A 19,668-nucleotide genomic window follows, 5' to 3' on the forward strand; every position below is an offset into this window, starting at 1 on the left:
CCCAATATGTGTTTTCTGTCAGTAGTTGTATCCAAATGAGTGTTTATCACTGACACTAACATTTTCACACATTAAGTTTATTTGTGTATTATTTTAAAGTGTTGAAAAGGAAAGTGTGTATTTAGCGCCATCTAGTGGTGAAGTAATTAATTTGTTTTAAAAATCCATTATTAATTTCAATAATATGCAAAAAATTGTTCTGTGACGTCAACGTCCATTTTTTTGTAATCATAGGTCTAGAAATCGCTAATATTATTACATAGGTTGCGCCGCGCGACATGTTTCGCCACCATCTTTCCGCTACAGATACCCGAAAGGAGAAGAACTTCACAAACGTAGTTAGCCTCTGGTAGTGGTTGCAGCTAGTTTCGGACCCAATGATCGACCGCCGCTTAACTTCCAAAGCTGGAGCCTGCAAGTCAGGCTCCCGCCTCTTGGTTCCCTCTGCATTGCTCACGCTAGCTTTTGCTAGCTTCTCCCGCTAGCCGCTCCGGTTCTTGCTAGCCGCTCTTGCTCGTCGGGCTGCTCACTCCACATAATAATTGGTGGCTGCATAAGTGACAAATCAAAGTCTGTAAAAGAGGACGGAATATAAATGCGTGTTAAGTGTTAAATGTAGGCATGTAGAGTATGTGACATGTCAAAACAGTAAACCAGTCAGAAAACAGCGCTTTCAACAATTCTTCTCTATCGAAGTGTACATTCCTTTCGTTTCATCTTATCTGTCATATACATTTATATAAAGAAATAATGGCAGCAAGAATGTTTTTTTTTTTTAATCTTAGCTTTATTTCCCCATCTTGTAGAGAACGTGGCGTCCATCTAAATGTGGAGGACCCGGCCTTCGCTTTAGCCAATGAATACAAAGCCAAGAGTGATCTGGGAATGTTGCCTGCTGTTGTGTAACTGCCTTTACACGTTAACATCCTAACTCAAAAGATAGAAAAACAGCCTGCTGCATTTTTCTAAGCTGCGTGCCATGCCTGCGCACAGAAATTTGTCAGTCTGGACGTTTATGTCCTGGCCCGCTTCCTGCTCAGTTATGCTTTCTTGTCCATCTTTTTGGTACCAGATGGGCTTTGTCACGACTTGCGGGGCGAGACTGGCAGCAGCGAGGCTGTAAATTAGGGTTGTAGAAAGAAATGGGTGGTTTTATGAGAGTTTACAGACCTTCACTTTTAATGAGAAAGGAAAGCAATTGTGTTGTAGACAAAGGGAAGAGTTTATATTCTGTTGGGATCAGCGGGAGAACTGGAATGACGAGAAACCTTGAGAGGGAAGGGCAGGAAGGAAGGATGGATGAGAGGCCGATCAAACTGCTGGCAGGAATCCACAAGCTCTTTGGATTTAAAAGCTCAGTCCGCCGTCTGGTTAACGTCAGTGGCTACACTGCACACATGTAAAATGAAACAGGGGTGGGGGGCGTTGTTCATGTGGCAGCTGTTCCCTTCATTCATGCCTGGACCCCCCAACTAACTAGTGACATTTGCACACGCACAAACAACAGCAGACACTTGCAGGCTTGGCGCATGGGTCACAAGTTAGATTTTGCTTGACACAACCTGGATCTGATTACCACCCCTCCCCCATGTGACTGTCTGAGCTTTTAACTGTTTGTAAGTGTGTTTGCAAGTGTCTGTGCGTGTGCTTACGCGGCACCCTCATATTTGCAACACTTGTTTGTGTTTGAGTGCCAGTGGTTCTATGCCCACAGCGGGGCCCTGTAATTACAACAAGACCCCTTAATCCACAGCAGAGACAACTACGAAGGGGACTCAACCCTACAGTTTTAGAGCATAAATGCTGTTCTGCTAATGAACCACTATCGCTCCACCCACTTGTGGAAACTTCTTTTTGGATTTTTCATTTTGGTCTGTTTTTTTAATACAAGCTGCAGTCATGATGGAAAAAATAGAGGAATCTGTAAGTCTTTAGTAGTTGGTTTTACTTCACTTCCCCAGAGCTCCGGATTTGGACTTTCACCACAAAGTACAAACCTTTAACTTTAAATTGAAAGTGTTTACTGTCATTGGTTGAACTTGAGTGTCTTTTATGCTTAGCAGCAAAAGCCTCCAATTAGTCATATAAATATATCAGTTTAAATGTCTGCATGCCCGTATTGTATATTAAAGGGGAAGTCAACCTTAAACTTTTCTTGACAATAATATGTATCTGACCTCACGAGTATAAAAATGACATTCTGATTAATATTACATTTGTGGAATGAGCTATGAATCAAAATCCATCTTATCTTATCCATCTCAGGGGCAGCCATTTTGCCACATGCTGTTGACTGAGATTGACCTCACAGTTGCTCAGGCAATGACCAATCAAAGCTCACCTGTTTTCTGAAGCTGAGCTGTAATTGGTTGTGACCTGAGACCTGAGCAACTGTGATGTCATTTTCACTCGACAGCAAGTGGCAAAATGGCCGCCCTATGTTATTGATAAAAAACTGCTGGAATTTGCTGCTTAACTCATATTCCACTAACACAATATTAACCAGAATACCATATTTAGACTGGAGGGGCTGCATAGAACATATTATTTACTGTCAATAATTTTTGGGGGGGGCGGGGTTGACTTCCCTTTTAAAATGCAGCTTTTTAAACTGTGAACTGGCATGTTGAGTATATTGACATGCGTCCTGTGTCATTCAATCACGATTAATTTGCACCAACTAAGCATTTCACTGATATTTGAATACACTTGAATCCATCCGTTTGTTGTCTTTATAGACCGGAAAGTTTATAACGATGAATAAGTGATAACTCGTTAGGTAACCACGTTCTCTGCACGTTAGCCTATTACATGAAACTGAGCAGAAAAATTAATTCATTCAAATTTAGGTGAAGATTGGCCTCATGGGTGGTTTGAATAATTTTTTTAATGCCTGTTGTAATTAGGGCAAAGTGTGGGCAGTGCTCACTACATCCAGCTGATATATAAAAATGTGTGCTTAAATATGCTTTGAGGTAGTGTTGGCCAGCACTATTATTTTTCAATCAAACACATTTAAACTGTTCAGAGATCATCTCTACTTTTTCTTGTGAAACTAAAAGATTAGTTAATCTTAGGCGTTTTGGCAGATCCATGTAAGTGCTCACTGTTGAAGTTTGTTTCTAAAAGTCTCCCAAGTTTGCACTGTTTTGATTCCTTCCTGTTAGTTTCTCGCTACAGGAAGCATGTGGCTGCCTCCAGTTGTGTTTATTTGTATAAAGGGTTGGAGCGTCACATCAGAGCTGTAACCTCGGGTCGGGAGAAATGTATGTTTGGAAATGTTTAATGCTTTTTGTTCAGTAGACGTCCCTATAAACCTTACTGTATGTTCTCACACACTTATGGTATGCAGACTTGTTGCAGCAGGATTCAAGGGACCACACGTGCCTTGTAATTTCAGTCCCAGAATGCATCTTTGTTTTGATTGACAATATTCCAACGTTTCCCTTGTGCGCTACACTAATTGGCTAAGGTACAGCTGCAGTCTTATGCGATCCAGTAAGAGTTCTTACAATGATGGATCTTATCAAAATCCATAACGTGCAGATGTACCTAATGATTTGACCATGAGTGAACATAACTTTCAGGCTTGAGCTTTTGCTACTTGAAGTTAAATAGTTAAAAATACATTAAAGTACCAGCTAAACATTAAAGTACATGTTGCATCATTTTATTGACAGTTTAATTTTCACTTGCGTGAACACTGAAAAAACAGATGTTCCACGTCTGTTGTGCCAGTAGAAAGTGTTGACACCCACACTCAATGATCAAATAGCCTCAAATACCAATGACTGACAAGAGTCCATTGCTATAGTAGTAAACACGGTCCAGTTATTTGTGTGTGAAAATGTTACGTAACCCGTGATTCATCATTCAATCTTTGTAAGTCCTTTTTAATGGCCACATCTGTGTAATTTGAAACTGCTGCATTGGAATTTGCAGCTGGGAAGCGGTTTCTGCCTGTGGCTTGATGTGAAAAACAAAAGCAAAAATGTATTCCACGACACTCTATTATACTGGAATGACATCCAGCCCAATTTTTTTTTCTTGCATATGCTCAATGAATATCATACTGAAGGAAAATGGAGTATAAAAAAAAAAAGTAGAACAGTGCAAAACGTGCAGTTTGTTGAATGCCCACTGCTTGTGCTCGTTTCTTTGTCCATCAGTGTTTAGTATCGAACATTTTCACGAGTACTACTGAGTATAGATGTGCAGTATCTAGCAATTTCCTTGACTGACTATGGGGCAATTAACAAGCAAAGCAAGTAGGTATTATTTTTAATGGTATGGTAAAATATGGCAGTATGTGGCATAGTGGTAAACCTACCACTAGGCGGTTATGCAATTCTGGGTTTAAATCTCGCCTCTGTCCCTCACATGTGGAGTTTGCTTGTTCTCCCTGTGCTTTTATGGATTTCCTCTGGGAGCTCTGGCTTCCCCCCACATTCTAAAAGCATGCTTGTTGGGTTATTTGAAGATTCTAGATTGCCCTTAGATATGAATGTAAGGTGAGCTGTGCCACAGCACTGTGATTGTAGCTCAATTTCTCATCGCTGACGTCATGTTGGGCTTCTTCAGACAGCAAACTAGAGACTGCATCAAGAGCACATCTGCTGGTTGCAACAAAGCAGTGCAGTTCTACAGGCATTTAATCATCATTTTACGCAATCGACCGGATTCTTATTGTGTAATGAATGAATAATGCCTATAACTAGTTTCAGATTTTGATCAAACAGAGCATTTATCCTCATCCTTAGATCAGCTGATGATATTTTAAAAGAACAAACTGAACTCTGTGATCGTGCAATAGAGATTTTTAAAAACTGAGTGCAGGGGAAAAAAAAGATGTCTGTCTCTTAAGCTGCGAATCTGCATCTTGTTTTGTTGTTGAGGCTAAACATATACATAATAGGTTGGCAAAATATGTAAGCAGTAACTAAACATTATACAAGTAAACATTTGTAGTTTTTTGTTTGCTGCGATACCACATAACTTTTAGGTGCGGTCAAAGATTTAAATGTTTCCTTTCTGTACAGTTATTATTATTTTTCTTTTAGTTTCCATTACTTTTTATATCAACCCTAGCTTCTCATGTGGATATTTTTACAGTCCAACTAAACAGTAGTTTGGTGTTAGAAATGTGTTTAAGTATAGTCTGCACTATGCAGTGTTGATTGTTAGGAAGCATTGCGGTGGAGAGGTGGTGGTGGTGGGAGGGGGTGCGTTCACAATCCTCCCGTGACATCAAGTTTATGATAGTTCCAGTCAGTGAAGGCTCTGCAGCAAAGAAAGACACTCTGAGCTTTATACATAAACGAGCCTTGTTTTCTCTTCACACAGCCGCACGCAAACACACACATATTAATGTTTGATCGTGGCTGTGAATAATTAATGTATCTTTATTTGTCCCTCCGGTGTCCTGCGGTCCTTTTTGCTTCTCCTTTTCAGTCACCTCCCTCCTACTTCTTTCTCGCTTGCTCATAAATCCCGTTTTTTATGTTTGTCCCTCCCTCAGGACGCCACTGCCTCGCTTAGGCCCTCGTGATTGGATGAAGAGAGAAACGCAGACTACCGGCATGGACGTGCTCCATCTATATTTCGCATAATGCTCGGCCGCTGGTAAGTAGAGCAACTGTTGTAATGTTTTTCACAAATAGTAGAACATTTACTTGGGCACTATTAACTCATTCACTCCCAGCCATTTTCCCTGAAGCAACCCACTTCGCTCCAGGCTGTTTTACTGGATTTTGACAGATTTTGCAAGACCCACAGAATATTGTATTCTATTGCTATTAAAACATGGAACCTACCAAAAGAAAGATTAGAGTCTCTTCTTTCATCAGGAAAAAAATCTGTTTTCGTTTTGCAGCAATTAGCATTAGAATATAGCTAAGTTTCATCATTATTCACAAATATGTTTAAAGCACGAGCGAAGAGCTTTTTCGCAACATGGTTGATCTCTTATACTCTGCTGCCACCTGCTGGCCGTTTTTGTTTTTGTTTTATTTTGAATAACTACCATTGCTTCAAGCGTTCTCTTCAGGTCAGAGGCTGCATCAAAGCCTTCTGTATGTTCTAGCATAAAAGAAAACATAAAAAAAATGTTTAAATAAGTTCATGGGACCATGGCAATATTTAAAAGACAACGTTTATATATGTTACTTACTGAGAAAAAATAAATATGAAGTACACCACAACAGACAAACTGCAGCCCTGTGGTTTGGCTAAATAATAGTATATTCAAGGTGAGCAATGCAGTTCAGCAGCTTCAAGGTTATATTTTGATGATACTACTGTAGTTTGTACTGCAATTCGAATGGTTGCCTTTTCTGTTATTGCCATTGATTGTTAGCGCAACTCGACATGGCTCCAGTCTTCTCAATAAAAATTTTTTTTATTGCCTTATCCAGGTACTACCTGGTTAAATTTCTACTACCCAGCTTCCAATCTGACACTATGGATGACGTAAACGGCTCCTGATTGTGTCAAGATTTGTCCCTATTGCTTCATGTTGAAGACAAAAATAAACACACATGCTAATCTTAGTTTTGCTTCTTTATTATAAATGTAGGCCATCTCTAGCTTTTAGTTTAATGACCTTTTTTTCATAGCAGTCTTTTTAAGACAGTTTCTGCTTAGCAGGAGGCTTACACAAAAATGCTTAACAGAAAACTTGGGACGGTGCATAAAGAGAGAATGAATAAGGCAATCAATTTGGGTTTAAGATTACGGTATAGATACTAGAAAGTATTAATTCTGAGTCAATGTAGCGTAACAGAATCATAATTGCACCACCCTTTCAGTTCATCATCCCCCATGAACCCCAAAGCAGCAGATGAGCAAACTGAAAAACAATGTTCAATTATTTTTATTCTTTCATTAACACTTTATCCTTGGTGGAGGTCAATACTCTACTTACTCCTCTTAGCCATCCTAGTTATATATGGTCATTGCAGTGAATAAAACTAATACATCTAATAACATGAAGTAAGTTATATATTGGATATTCAAAAGGCATTCACTTCTCAGTGAAATCTGAATGAAAAGAGTCTTGATATTGAAGGTGATTAATCGCTGTACCCTCTGCGGAGATTGTCTTCAGACATGCCAGAAAATAATTTCATTCCATTGCTCGTAAGACGTCATTTTCCTCAAGAAGTCTTTTTATTACTTTCTGCAAGGAAATTTTAAATTCATGCCAGAGATATGCACATGCAAATACACATACAAAATTGTGGGGAAAGGACTGAAAGAGGAGGTTGTTAGCGTGAAGATTTGGGGGCTTCGGAGATTTCCAGGTAGCTTTTTTTTTTTTTATCCAACCGTGTCTTGCTATGCATTGTTAAGTGTGGAGTCCACTTGTGTCTGCATGTGTCTGAGTGATTAATAGCACTATTAAAGCTAATCTTCAGGTCCCCTACCTCCTCCCTTAGCCAACATATGGTCAATAGTTACTAATAATAACAAATTAACTAATCTCACTCAACATGCCTACAAAAACACATTTATAGGTATTGATTTGTATTTACCGCAGTGGCTTAAATGACCATTACACCACGCAATGGTAAAAATCTCCTAACTAGAAAGATTGCTAAATAAATTTTTTTACATTATGAATTGTCTGCTTACCAGCCTCCACTTTTATTTTGTAACACGATGCAAAGTTTTGCTTTATTGCGATTGGCAGGGAGAAATCGTTGCGGCGCACAATATGCAGAACAACGATGCAAAGAGGTCACCTTGGATTGATTGGTACTTCATCCTCTACATTTTTAGATGTGCTATTAAGAGCTGCTGTGCCTTCTCCATAGAAACCAGCTGTCGCTGAGGTTTCGCATAGATGAATTTGGTCTCTGAGGGCAACACTGAGACTTAAGAAGATTCTTCACATTCTTCTCCTGATCATTCCTTCTTTGCTTTTTCCCCCTCGGTGGTGTTCAGATGTGCAGCTGAGTGTGCTGAACCCTGAACCGTGACCAGCGCCTGCTCTATGACTGACCTCCTGTCAGGTACACAAGACGTGCACACCCACACGCACACACAGACGCATACTGGCACACATGGTTTTTCACACATGCTGTGTTTGTGTTAGGGATTTAAATGAAATGAAAACCTCCAGGCTCGCACCCCCCACTGCTGAATGTTTAAATATACAGATAATGATTCAGCTCTAGGCTGTAGGGTAAAAGTACATCAGTAGTTACTGAAACAAAAAGAGCCAATGATTTTAAAAAGGGGGAAAAAAACAATAATTTGTCACGATGGACAGGTGAGCAATTCGGTTCGGCACTATTAACTGCTTAATCTGCGGCAAATAAATCTCAACATTTTTAATGCAGTGTCGGCGGAAACATAATAAGAAATTTCTCGGTTGCTTTCATCTAATAAATCTGTAGTTAATTATTTAGCTCACTGCAAAGTTTGTGGAAGTACTGCACACAATTCTGCGAAGTTTTATCAGCACAGAATAACATGAATATCACATGAGAATGGAACAAAGCAATCATGGGCCGTTTAAGTATGCATTGCGCCATGAAAAACATGAATATTGGGAGTAAACTGTTTTATTTTTCATGTTCCTTTCATTGTGTGATGCATTACATATGAAAGTAATTTGTGTAACGAGGTGCCACAAAAGATTTTTTTTTACCCCCCCATGTAATTGCACATCCACTACAGAAGTTGGCAGTGGCGCACTCATTGCCAGAAAGTACGCAAGGAGCATTAGCTCCTCTGCAGAGATGTACTTAGAACAATTTGATAGACAAATTATATTATAGTATTTATGTGGGTACAAATTATTTTCTTCTTCCTGGGGAGGTAACAACAAATTGACAAGCGCTGTTTTAACCCCAACTAAAAACTACAAGTCTACAAATAAATCCTGCAGCATTGTCTCTGTCCAGTCACAAGTCCAAAGACATGAGCAGGACAATTTGTGGATGCTTCACCATGATAACAAGCCTGCTTGCAATGCTCTGACTAAGCATCCGACAGTTCCTGCCCAAGAAGACCTTAACCATGCTGGAGCAACCCTTTGTCCTTACCCGAACAGGCTCCGTGTGATTTTTTTCCATCTTTTGAAACCTCAAGGAAGTCATCAGGAGGACCCCTTTTGAAGTCCTGGGTGACATCATGTTGGCTGTTAGACGGAGCTGCAGAGAATCCCAGAAGAATCCTTCAGGATTACTTTGAAGAAGAAAACTATTAGCTTGTATTTAAAATTGATTTTGTGTGGCACCAGTTCTGGTCTGGAACATTGACAGACCTCATATTGCTGCTTTTGAACTGTATGTGTTTTACTACGTCTGCATTGCTTTGAAGTTTTTACAAAAGACATGCTGTATTTATGTAATGATGTTACCTTTGTGGTGCATTACTCCAAACACTGCTTATTTTGTTGCAGTCTCAACTATTTATGGGTTTTAAAACACCTACTGGTGCACATTACTCGTCCCAGCAGGTTTACGAACTTGGCGACCCCTTAAATTTGATCGGCAACACCTAGTGCAAGAGATTTCTACACTATTCCCCGCAGTACCCGGTGGATTTATTACCTCTGCCAAAGGAGTTTATGTTTCCATTGAGTTTATTTATTAGTTAGTGTGCAACTTCGTGCCTAGAGTTTTTGATACAATATATTAACCTGGATTGTTTTAATAATTAGGTAATCTTCTACTTACAAGAAGCCTTTATGCATAGAGATCTAGTTTTGATGAAAATGAGAGGGTCTTCGAGTACCCATTTTTTTCTCTCTCCAGTTTTTTATACTCCTTAAAATCCCTTCAACGGGAAACACAATTCACACTCTGTCTGCTGTATATTTGTGTTGAATACATTGCATGGAAACTAGATTACAAGAATACACACATTCAGTTTTTCTATATACGAGATGAGGCGTTCTGAAGTTGACGTTTACATTGAGCATCTGGGGGAAGTCAAAAATTGAAGATGTTTCCCACCGCTGCTAAATGACCTTTGTCGTTTTTATGCCGAATATACACTAGGGTGGCCAAATGTCCTCTTTTGCTTGGTTGGACATGTCCACTTTTTTTACATACTTTCCGGCCGTCTATGGAAAATGTCATGAAAATGTCCAGTTTTCAATCTTTTCAAAGTACCAAACAGCATGTGTTGAATTTGACTGACTGCGCTCTACTCCCAAGTCGATCGTGAAGTGTCTAGGGGGGGAAAAAGCAGGTTTTGCGTGTGCGTATTATTGTTGTTATATATAGATTTTTTTGTTTTTTAAAGAAAAAAGTATGTCATCTTTTTACGTACAGTACATCACTTCCTGAACGTTCAAATAAAGTGCTGAGCCGTGTCGGCAGGCCAGAATTTTAGCTCACTGGTAGCGCTGTGCGCTCCCATAAGGAGACTTGGTCATGGCGTGGGTTTGAATTTGAAGTGAACATAAAAAAGAAATTGATCTTGATTTGAACAAAAGTTGCTAAATTTATGCTGGGGTAGATTCATTGGCATAACTAAAATTCCAGATCGGACTTTGTTTGCAATTTAATTAGGAAAATCCCAATTCAAACTCAAGTATCTGGGTGAGACTCATTAGTTATTTTTTGTACTGTATGGATGTTAATGAATGAATAAAGGTAACGATCTATCCCGAATCAAGGGAGTAACTATAAAAGCTTCCAGTGCAAAGCAACGTTTTACAAGTAGCAAATGTTTCAGCCTTGGCGGAGGTTTCTTTTAGTGCATTCACTTTTGACGTTCTTTTCTCTTTCAGTGGATCTATCTGACTGCCATGATGATGTCAGTAGACGTGACCAATCGCAATGGCCCCTCTGCCAAGCCTCCAACTTCACTCAGCCTGCGCTCCTCCCACAATCAGCTCCTCAGCAGTGACGTCATCAAACAGGGCTCATCCACACCGCCCAAGTGTCGCAAAAAGTACGCGCTCACAAATATCCAGACTGCCATGGGCCTCGGGGAGGCGCTGCCACCTTCATCATCACCCTCTTCATCGCCTTCACAACTGCTGACCCCCAACAATCCCAAACTGGCCAAGAACGGGGTCAACCAGCTCCGTAAAGCTGGACAGGATCACAATAAAAATACGACAGACCTTGAGTGTAACTCAGAAATCATAACGGATGATCTGAGTGTTAACACATCTGAGGAGCTTGAATGTCACATGGAGGATCTTGCCGAGTTGCACCCAAACGGTAACATTGACCCTGAGTCGGACCAAAGGTCAGAATCAGAGGGCGGCTGCAACGTCAACTTGGCCGTTGATCTCAAACTCAACGGCAACTCAGGAGATAACGTTTATGAATTGAACACTGAGGCGGAGCAAAGGGACGACATCAGCATCCTGTCCGAGAAGGAGCTAAAGTCCTTGATGAAGGCTGAGGACGATGAGGCGGCGGAGGAGCATCAAGATGATGAGAAGAAACCATTATTGTTTATTAAAAGCGAGTCTCCAGTGAATACTTCATCTACTTTGGAGATCATCTCAGACCTCCGCTTGAAGGACTCCCCTGTGCCCCCTCCACCGTTCCCACCTAGACAAGCCAGCCCAGAGGACACACCTTTACTCTCGGTGGCCTCCTGCTCCTCCTCTTCCTCGTCCTCTCCAGAGACTAAGAAAGACAGAAGGACCGGTGCAAAGACGGACTGCGCTCTGAACCGTATCCAGAATTTGAACCCGAGCGATGAGGAGTTGAGTTGGACCACTTTGTCCCAGGAGAGCAACTCCCCTGAGGAGACAGGTACACACACCTTTTTGTTTTAGATTTACTTGTGTGTCTTTGTAGGTATGCTTTGGATTCTTCTTCTTTGGCCCTTCATCCATTTATGGTGACTTTATTAGTGCACATACACCCAATTTGGGACATTGCTGAAACAGAATAACAAACACTCCAGACTGCAGTAAATCCCCCACAATCCCTCTGGGATAGCAAGTTCTTCCATAGCCTCGTGGGTGGTGAACCGTTTAGACAGCATCCTGTTTTAATCTGTGTCCTGTTCCCTATGTGTGTCTGCAAGTTAAATATGTAGCAAACGTAATCTCTCTACTTTTTTTTCCTCAATTGCCAAATATTTTTGTCTTATATTCCTTAGAAGTAGGCTATTTTAGATTATGATAATTTTAATTCATCCATTTTCTATACCGCTTGTCCTTATCAGGGTCACAGGTAAGCAATCCCTGTTGACTTTGGACGAAAAGACTGGATTGGTTGTCAGTAAATCACATACTTTATTTAGCATCTATTTAATCATACTTTTTAAAGAAATAACTTACTGAGGTTTTTGAGTTACAACTTTGCTTTGTGCACAAGTTTTATCCTGTAACTAATCATTAATTTAAAAAGTTGCTCACTCTTGCCACCTTGGTCAGGATTTTACCATATGTGGAATATAAATAGACTGCTTTGGTAAGATCACTCCTCCTTTCTTTAAACATTTTATTTAAAGGAAAGCAAGCTATTTTGACATTCAATTCTACTTACTTTGAATGATACGTGATTAAGGAAGCCTGATGTAGGTTGGGTCAGATTGATAGCTACTTAGCGGCTCACCACTAATATTAAACATTACTGACTGATTGGTAACCCATCAAAGTGCTTCACCTTGCTAGGGGTCAGATAATTACATTCTTTTTAATCAACTTGGACCATTTTTTTAATTTTCAACAAAAGCCTCACATTAATTTTGTATGCGAACATGGACAAGAATGCAGCATAAAGGAAATCCATCAATTTTCTATACCGCTTTTCCACATTTTAGGTCGCTGGTAACTGTAACACATCCAAGCTAAGTTCGGGCAGTTAATCGCACAGCACATACTGACGAACAATTATTCAAATTTGCAGCTTTTAATTGACATCATGGAGGGATGGCTGTTTCACAATGTTTCCCAAGTCTTAGTTATCTTTTTTTGTCATCTATTTTTAAATTTTATTTTATTTTTTTATCTCCCTGAATACTGACCTCCTGTTTCCATGCCAGTGTTGCATTGAGCGCAATAATATAACGCTGTTGTGACATTGTGAAGTTCTACTTGGATGTAGCTCAATTAAGCAATACAACATTGACACAATACTAAAGATAAAGTGGACGCCATGTTGTTTGTGGTACTTCAGACTGTACTAAGACTGAATCAACGCTGCTTCTGCCGGTTTCAGCTAACTAGTGCACTCCCTGCCTTACAATTGTCCCTAATCAATTACACATAGCATTCTTCATGATCAATTTATTGACTAACTGATTAGGACGCCCATCCCGAGTGCCCATTTAATCTACAAAATTACAGGATGACTGTAATTAAAGATTTTGACTGATTAGTGTTAGCAGCTTGATGCTTTATTGCTTTCCTCTTCCAAAGGTCCGTCCACTCGTGTTCGTCAGCGTTGTGTAAAAATCTTGCCATTCATGTCAGTCGGGCCTTTAAAAGCCTCTTATTGTTGTCAATCTCATCCATCTACTTCTGAGTGGCCTGTGACATGAGTGCAGCAGTACACCAAGCTTTCAAGCCTTTGTGAGTTATGAGGCTAACTAGCTGTTTAATTTCTCCCAGAATACGTCTCATTTTAGCCTGTGTGCCTCCGTGGATTCTTTTTCATCCAAGTGAACCACAAAATTGTGTAATGCTATGCGGTGCTGAGTAACTGCTTGTTACAGGGCCATATATGCTGTAACATGCACATTACAACATTATAAAAAAAAAAATCCTTAATAAGTCATCACTTTATAGTTATTATTCTAGATTATTAATTGTTCATTTAATGTCCAAATTAATTTATTTTACATTTGACACACCACAGAGAGTAGTGTTAACAACTAGATTTTAAAAAATAAAAATAAAAAGGGAAAAAAAGTTTTTTTAAACTTGTTCTATCCAGTCAGCTAGAAACATGTTAGATAAAGATGCGCTTGTTGTAATAATTACTTATTTTTGTACACTTGTATTACAATTTTAAGTTTTGTGCTGCTGGCAAATGAAAATGGAGAACTCAAAGCTATTTTGGAAAAATCTTAAAATCTAAATTTTTATCCAAACGATCCATTTTTGTCACTAATCAAAATTAATTTCGCCGACATGAGAACCCTTTTGTGGGAGGAGGTCACATATAGTACATTCCTCAGCTTCTACTGCTTAGTATCAACATATTAACATTATCATAGCTCACCGTTGATGTTGCTAGGTAAGAGTTAGCTGACATTTTTCTAGCTAGGAAACGTTACAGGTGGTCAGATAATACCAGTATTCTTTTTGAATAGCAGTGAAAGAAAGACACTTTTGGCATGTTAATGTGCTAATTTTGCCAAGGTGTTACTGGCAAGCTAACTGACATTGTTTTTATTTATTTAGTCATATTGTGCACATTTTTTCTGCCGACTAAATGCCGCCGTCAAATGTCAGCAAACTGTCAGCACTGCTAATTGTCTGATCCTAGAATCTCCCCTGCTATATCTCTACAATTGAGTATGCCATAGTTCTCCATCCTTGCAAACGTTTTCAATCATTATCTTCAAACTTGTTTAAACTCCTTAGAAACAAATTCACTTTCTGGAGTCTTTAAGACGCGAATGACCTCCAAAAGCGAAATGAGCTCACAGCATTTTCCAGAAGCTGAGCTGAGAGCTGAAAGCGGTTAAAACGTAATATCTTTTCGCTGTGTGTTTCTTATGCAATCCCTAAAGTTACACTAAAACATCTTGGACCGAACTGTAGATCCTGCTCCTGGTGACTTGCAAACATCTGCAAATTTAATGCGTTTCAAGTTTATTTAACATCAACTTGGTATGGTGTTTTGTTGCTGCCTTGTCTCTGAAACCAACTCAATTCTACTTTCTACATTTCATTTTTCTCTGATTCTCCCTGGAGTCGGTATATGAGATCAATATGTGTAGTATTGATGGAATTGAAAGCAATGGGGAATCAGTGTTGTATTCTCAAAATTCATCATCCTCTTGTTTGTTTCTTGAACATTTCTTGAATTTATCAACATTTAACCCACAGTTGTCCGTACTTCCCATCTGCCTGCCACTAGTGCTGACAAAGCAGGGTTGTTTTCCCAGGTGTGTGTCAGATTCCTCGCGGGATGTTGCGGTTTCGAGGGCCTGTACGACAACGCTTTCGCACTAGGGAGCCAAAACACACAAGCACGCAAGCGCACTCACATAAACACTCACAGGCAGTCGTGCATGGTTGAACAAGAGGTCTGAAAACATTCTATAACATTCCGAAGAAAATTGGAGTTGAATATTTGGCTTTGCTTGCTTAAACAGACAGATTTTAATCTTCATCACCTCTCTTTGATGACCTAAGGGTTGCTAAGGCAACCGTATGAGGTGAAGACATTTTGCAATCAACATTTCATGAGGATGAGTGAGACAGATGTTTTGAGTGTAGTTCAGCAAACCGAAACATATTTTAACCTGGCATCTTTTGCCATCCCTCTCGTTGGCTTTTCTCCCCCTTTTGTCGTGTCCTCCCTCCCTCGCCTCTCCGGCTCTCGTCACCCCCTCTCTCTCGCAGTGCGCCCCCCACCTTTTGCCGTCCTCTCTCCTCTCTGTCTGGGCTGGGGTTGTGTGTGTTTGGCAACAGCTCTGGGTTTTCATGCCGTACAAGGCAGCTGGCAAACTACAGTATGATGCTGGGGAAAGACTACATGCTTGCTATTGTCATTGTCAATTACGAGGGTAGGTGTGTTTCTCGGTCTCTCTGTGAATGTGGGCTAGTTTGAGCTGTGCATGTGTGTGAGTGAGGTAGTGAATGGGATTCCAAGTTTTATTACCATGACAGTTTTCTGAATGTCTGCCATTTGTGTGCGTGCTGTTGGTGTCAGTATGTATTGATCGGATTAGTGCAGCTTGTGTGTGTGTGTGTTTGCATTTACCAAACAAAATGTTTGTGTATACATATTTTTTTCAGTTTTGCGACACAAGCTCTCCCCTCCCCCTTACACTCAACTCGCCACAGAGCTGGCTGCATGCTAACTGTCGCTAATGTGGCTAAATGCAAAGGAGTACATATTTGTTCACAGTTAGCCTCGCTGGCGTCATGCTAAGACTTCTAATCCTGTGACGACTCACACGGAGTGATGCTGCCCGAGGGTGACGGTGCAAACTTTGAAGCACGATGCAGCCTTCCAGCCAAGGCTGCTGGAGCTTTCAGTCTGACATTCTCTTGCTCTCTCTCTCTTACTCTCTCTTTCACTCTCACTCTCTGTCTCTCCTGAGTGTTTATGTGCCTAATCCACATCCACTTGTCTCCTCATCTCACACCAGCACCCTCTCCGCCGACACTTGTAGTTTGATGCTCTGACCTATTTTTTGCTTTCGATAGACTGCTGCCAGAAGCTTCTACTTTCCTCAGGCCACCTTTCATGAATCCAAATCAGCACAAGGTTGATAAATCCTCTTTTGACAGGAGAGCAAAAGTCAAGAACCATGTTTTTGTGGCTGGAATTGATCACGATGTTTTTCTGAGCATCCTTAAGTTTCCATTAGGCTCATGCTTGTAAAAATCTGTAAGCACTTTAGAGCAGACTTGTAGGGGACCTTGATGAAGAAGTTATGGCGAGACAGCGAGGAGTGAATAATTTAATATGATAGACATTTCGAGGTCTGCTCTGCCGTCAGTCATCGTTGTCCTTCATTTTATTGGGAAGCATTGAGTGGTCCTTAGGGTTCTCACGAGTTTTCAAGTTACAAGTTTTCTGGGGGTCTTTAATTTTAGTATTGCATGCAAGGGTGTATTTGTGTTCGTGTGCACACACCAATAACATTGGGGGTGGGGGGTACGGTGAGTGTATGGTAATTGGCGGCTTGGTGATGAATTGTTAGCAATGCTGTTGTGCTTGAGTGAAAGTAGTGTGTTTTCTTAAGTCTCATTAACATGAATAGTGCCTTTACATGGGAAATGCAGGCAATATTTTTGAAGGAGAAAAAAAGCTTAACTCAAACCCTGGTTCTTTTTGTATTAGCATGTAGTGGAGTTATTTCAACACAAATTATATGAAGTTAAACACTGAGACTTGGAAAGGCCCCTCAATTGATTTTTCCCATTGAACAAAATCTATTTTTAAACTAAATAAAGAATATTTAGTACAGACGAAATGTGTATCATGTTACGTTTAAGTCAATAAATGTTCATATTCTTCTTCTGTTTTAATTCTTCTGAGTGAGTCACAGTGTCATATCAATGGTATGCTATTTTTCAAACAGATCTGTGGGCCCCGCATGTTGACCTTAGGTCTAACTAGTACCGGCTAGCATGTTTTGTTTTGTTTTTTTAACAATACACATTCAGAGCAAAAAGGCATCTGTTGGCCGTTTCCCGTTTTGCTAATTCCCTTCTTCATTATGACCTGAGAAGGAGAGAAAAAAGTTAATTGGAAGCAATTAATTTCAGAGGCGGCTCATTTGCTCAACTCTGCAAGTAGCCAATAATATTGTGTCCTGCAGGAAAGTATTGCTCATCGCTGGTGATAGCCAGTATTGGAGGGTGTTAAAAAAATTTGGGGGTCAAACCAGTAGTCAACCCATACCTACCATTTTTACCCTAATTGGGTTATTTTTGACCCAACTATGTTTAGCGTGAACCGTCAGTTCGGAGTCGTAATAATGTTGTTCAACACTGGACTGCAGATATCACGTTGTAGCGCTCCTGGCAGGACACTTTGCTATATTATGGTGAAACGCTATGTAATGTTTCCTTTAACTGTAATTGCACGAACCTTGGCTTTTACTGTATTGCACACAACTCACGTCACGGTTTCATGTTTACAACGTGCAACTAAATGTTAACCCAACAGTTAAGGCACACATCAACAGACTATGGGTAACAAAATCACACTTAAACAATTATGACTACTGTCCTTACTATGAAAGCAAGTTTTGTATTAGATGCCGCAATGCATGCTGGGATGTCATGAGCAGCCAATCTCAACTAACAGTGTTTTTATTTTTATTTTATTTTTTTTTCACAAGAAGAGCTGACGGTCTGTAAATGGGTTTGCACTTGTATTGGGCTTTTCTACTTAAAGCACTCTAACAATGTCTCCTCATTTTGCCTACTGATGACGCAGCATCAGGACCAACTCAGGGTTAAGTATCTTGCTAAAGGGCACTTTGACATGGTCACAAGAGTTGAAGATCAAATCCACATCTTTGTGTTGGGAGACGACTTCTGTACCACCTGAGCCATGTCGCCCCAACGTGCATATTATGGACAAATTTCGCCCCACTTGGGTGGGTGTGACAATCAGTGGTACTTTAACTTTAACTTTTAATGTTTAATGCTGCTCATAGTGTTGTACGTGCATACGGAGACTTGAATAATCAGCTTGTTGTGACAGCTGCTGATGAAATTTGTGCCCCCCTCCATCATTTGAATTACTCATCCTTGTTTAGACGATTCTATGCTTCCAACTTCCTGGGAGCAGTTTTAGAAAACACTTTTTTCCCAGCAAGAATGTTACACTAGACAGACAGAGGATGAATAGAATGAGTGTCTTTGAACGCACCCTACCTAATGCAATATCGAGAGCTCCGGGAGACGGTGTCGTACAATTGTTCATACCTTCAAGTGATTTCTTTGGATAAACACTAAGTGAACACAGCAGTTTGTGTGCAAGTGCCTACATTTCATTCCTGCACAAGACCGTTAAGGCCATCACTATGACATATCACCTGCTGTCGCGGACACGGCCCCTCAGGCTGCGTTTCATCAGCTTGGTCAGCACATTAAGGACTCTCGCTCTTGCGCCCTCATATTCTCACTCGCTCTCTCATATTCTCTCTTCCATGCAGCTGTGTTGAGAGAGGAAGGAGTCTCAAAATTTCCACCTTTTTAGTTTTAGTTGGAATGGTGTAGAACTACATTGCATCATTCTGAGAGTTGTTTTGAGTGTTTTGGTCGTGCTATTTAGCAAAATGAGAAAAACGATTAGGAAAAACACCGTAAAGTGCAACCACAATAATAAACGTGTCATTAAATGAAAAATATTTCTGACATCATATTACTCATTGCTTTGTAAAAACATTTGATAGAAGTTGCGCTCGATCTTATTTAATTGGTATAACTAATGCAGTTGGAGTTTGAAGTTTTTACCATCTTCTCAAAGTTCACTTGCACCAAAATCCTATAAACAGCAATGAGTGTGTAAATGTTGTTTGCTACTTTCAGACGAGAAGACCTTTTTATTAGAGATGTGAGTGCTGTAACCGTGATTTAACGTTCACATTTCATCTTCACACCACGTCAGTGTGTGTGTTTGTGTCATCTTGGTACCTGCTGTATTTCCTCCAAATGTGTCGCTGTCAAATAAATTACATCAGCCATCTGCTCCGCGTTGTGTAGTTGTGCTCTTTATGCTACTGAGATGTTTAAATCTCAGTGTAAAAACTGAGCCTGCTCTGACATCTGCAATAAATCAAGTTAACTTTTTTGGGGACATCTAAAAAAGACGCAAAACAAAAAACAAAAACACCAGATGTCCTCTGCCATCACATGTGCTGCATTCAAGTTGCGGTTTGCAAAAATGATGTCATTTCCCTTTTGCTTATTTTGGCAGATTTCACCAATGGAAAGAAAGGCTGAAAAAAGCGAGAGCTCATGAGCGCATAAAGAAAAACTTTTCAAGTAGTAATCTTGTGTAAAATAAGCTTATGTTTGCTTTTTTGCTTTTATTAGCC

At 40.1% G+C, this 19,668-nt stretch overlaps 1 protein-coding gene across 5 annotated transcripts in view; it reads left to right on the top strand.

Moving 5' to 3' along the window:
* Positions 1-19,668, top strand: part of apbb2b (amyloid beta (A4) precursor protein-binding, family B, member 2b) — a 52,107-nt gene that overhangs the window by 9,741 nt on the left and 22,698 nt on the right. For 3 of the 5 annotated variants that reach the window (XM_077570716.1, XM_077570718.1, XM_077570717.1), the window contains exons 2-4: positions 5,519-5,622; positions 7,945-8,012; positions 10,748-11,732. In XM_077570716.1, coding sequence (XP_077426842.1) covers positions 10,766-11,732 — 967 coding nt within the window. In that variant the 5' untranslated portion in view covers positions 5,519-5,622; positions 7,945-8,012; positions 10,748-10,765. Of the gene's footprint in view, positions 1-5,518; positions 5,623-7,944; positions 8,013-10,747; positions 11,733-15,543; positions 15,670-19,668 lie in introns of those variants that run through there. The other 2 variants (XM_077570719.1, XM_077570720.1) reach the window with 1 other exon arrangement.

Source organism: Vanacampus margaritifer, chromosome 7 (genome assembly GCF_051991255.1).
Source record: "Vanacampus margaritifer isolate UIUO_Vmar chromosome 7, RoL_Vmar_1.0, whole genome shotgun sequence".
Taxonomy (NCBI): Eukaryota; Metazoa; Chordata; class Actinopteri; order Syngnathiformes; family Syngnathidae; genus Vanacampus; species Vanacampus margaritifer.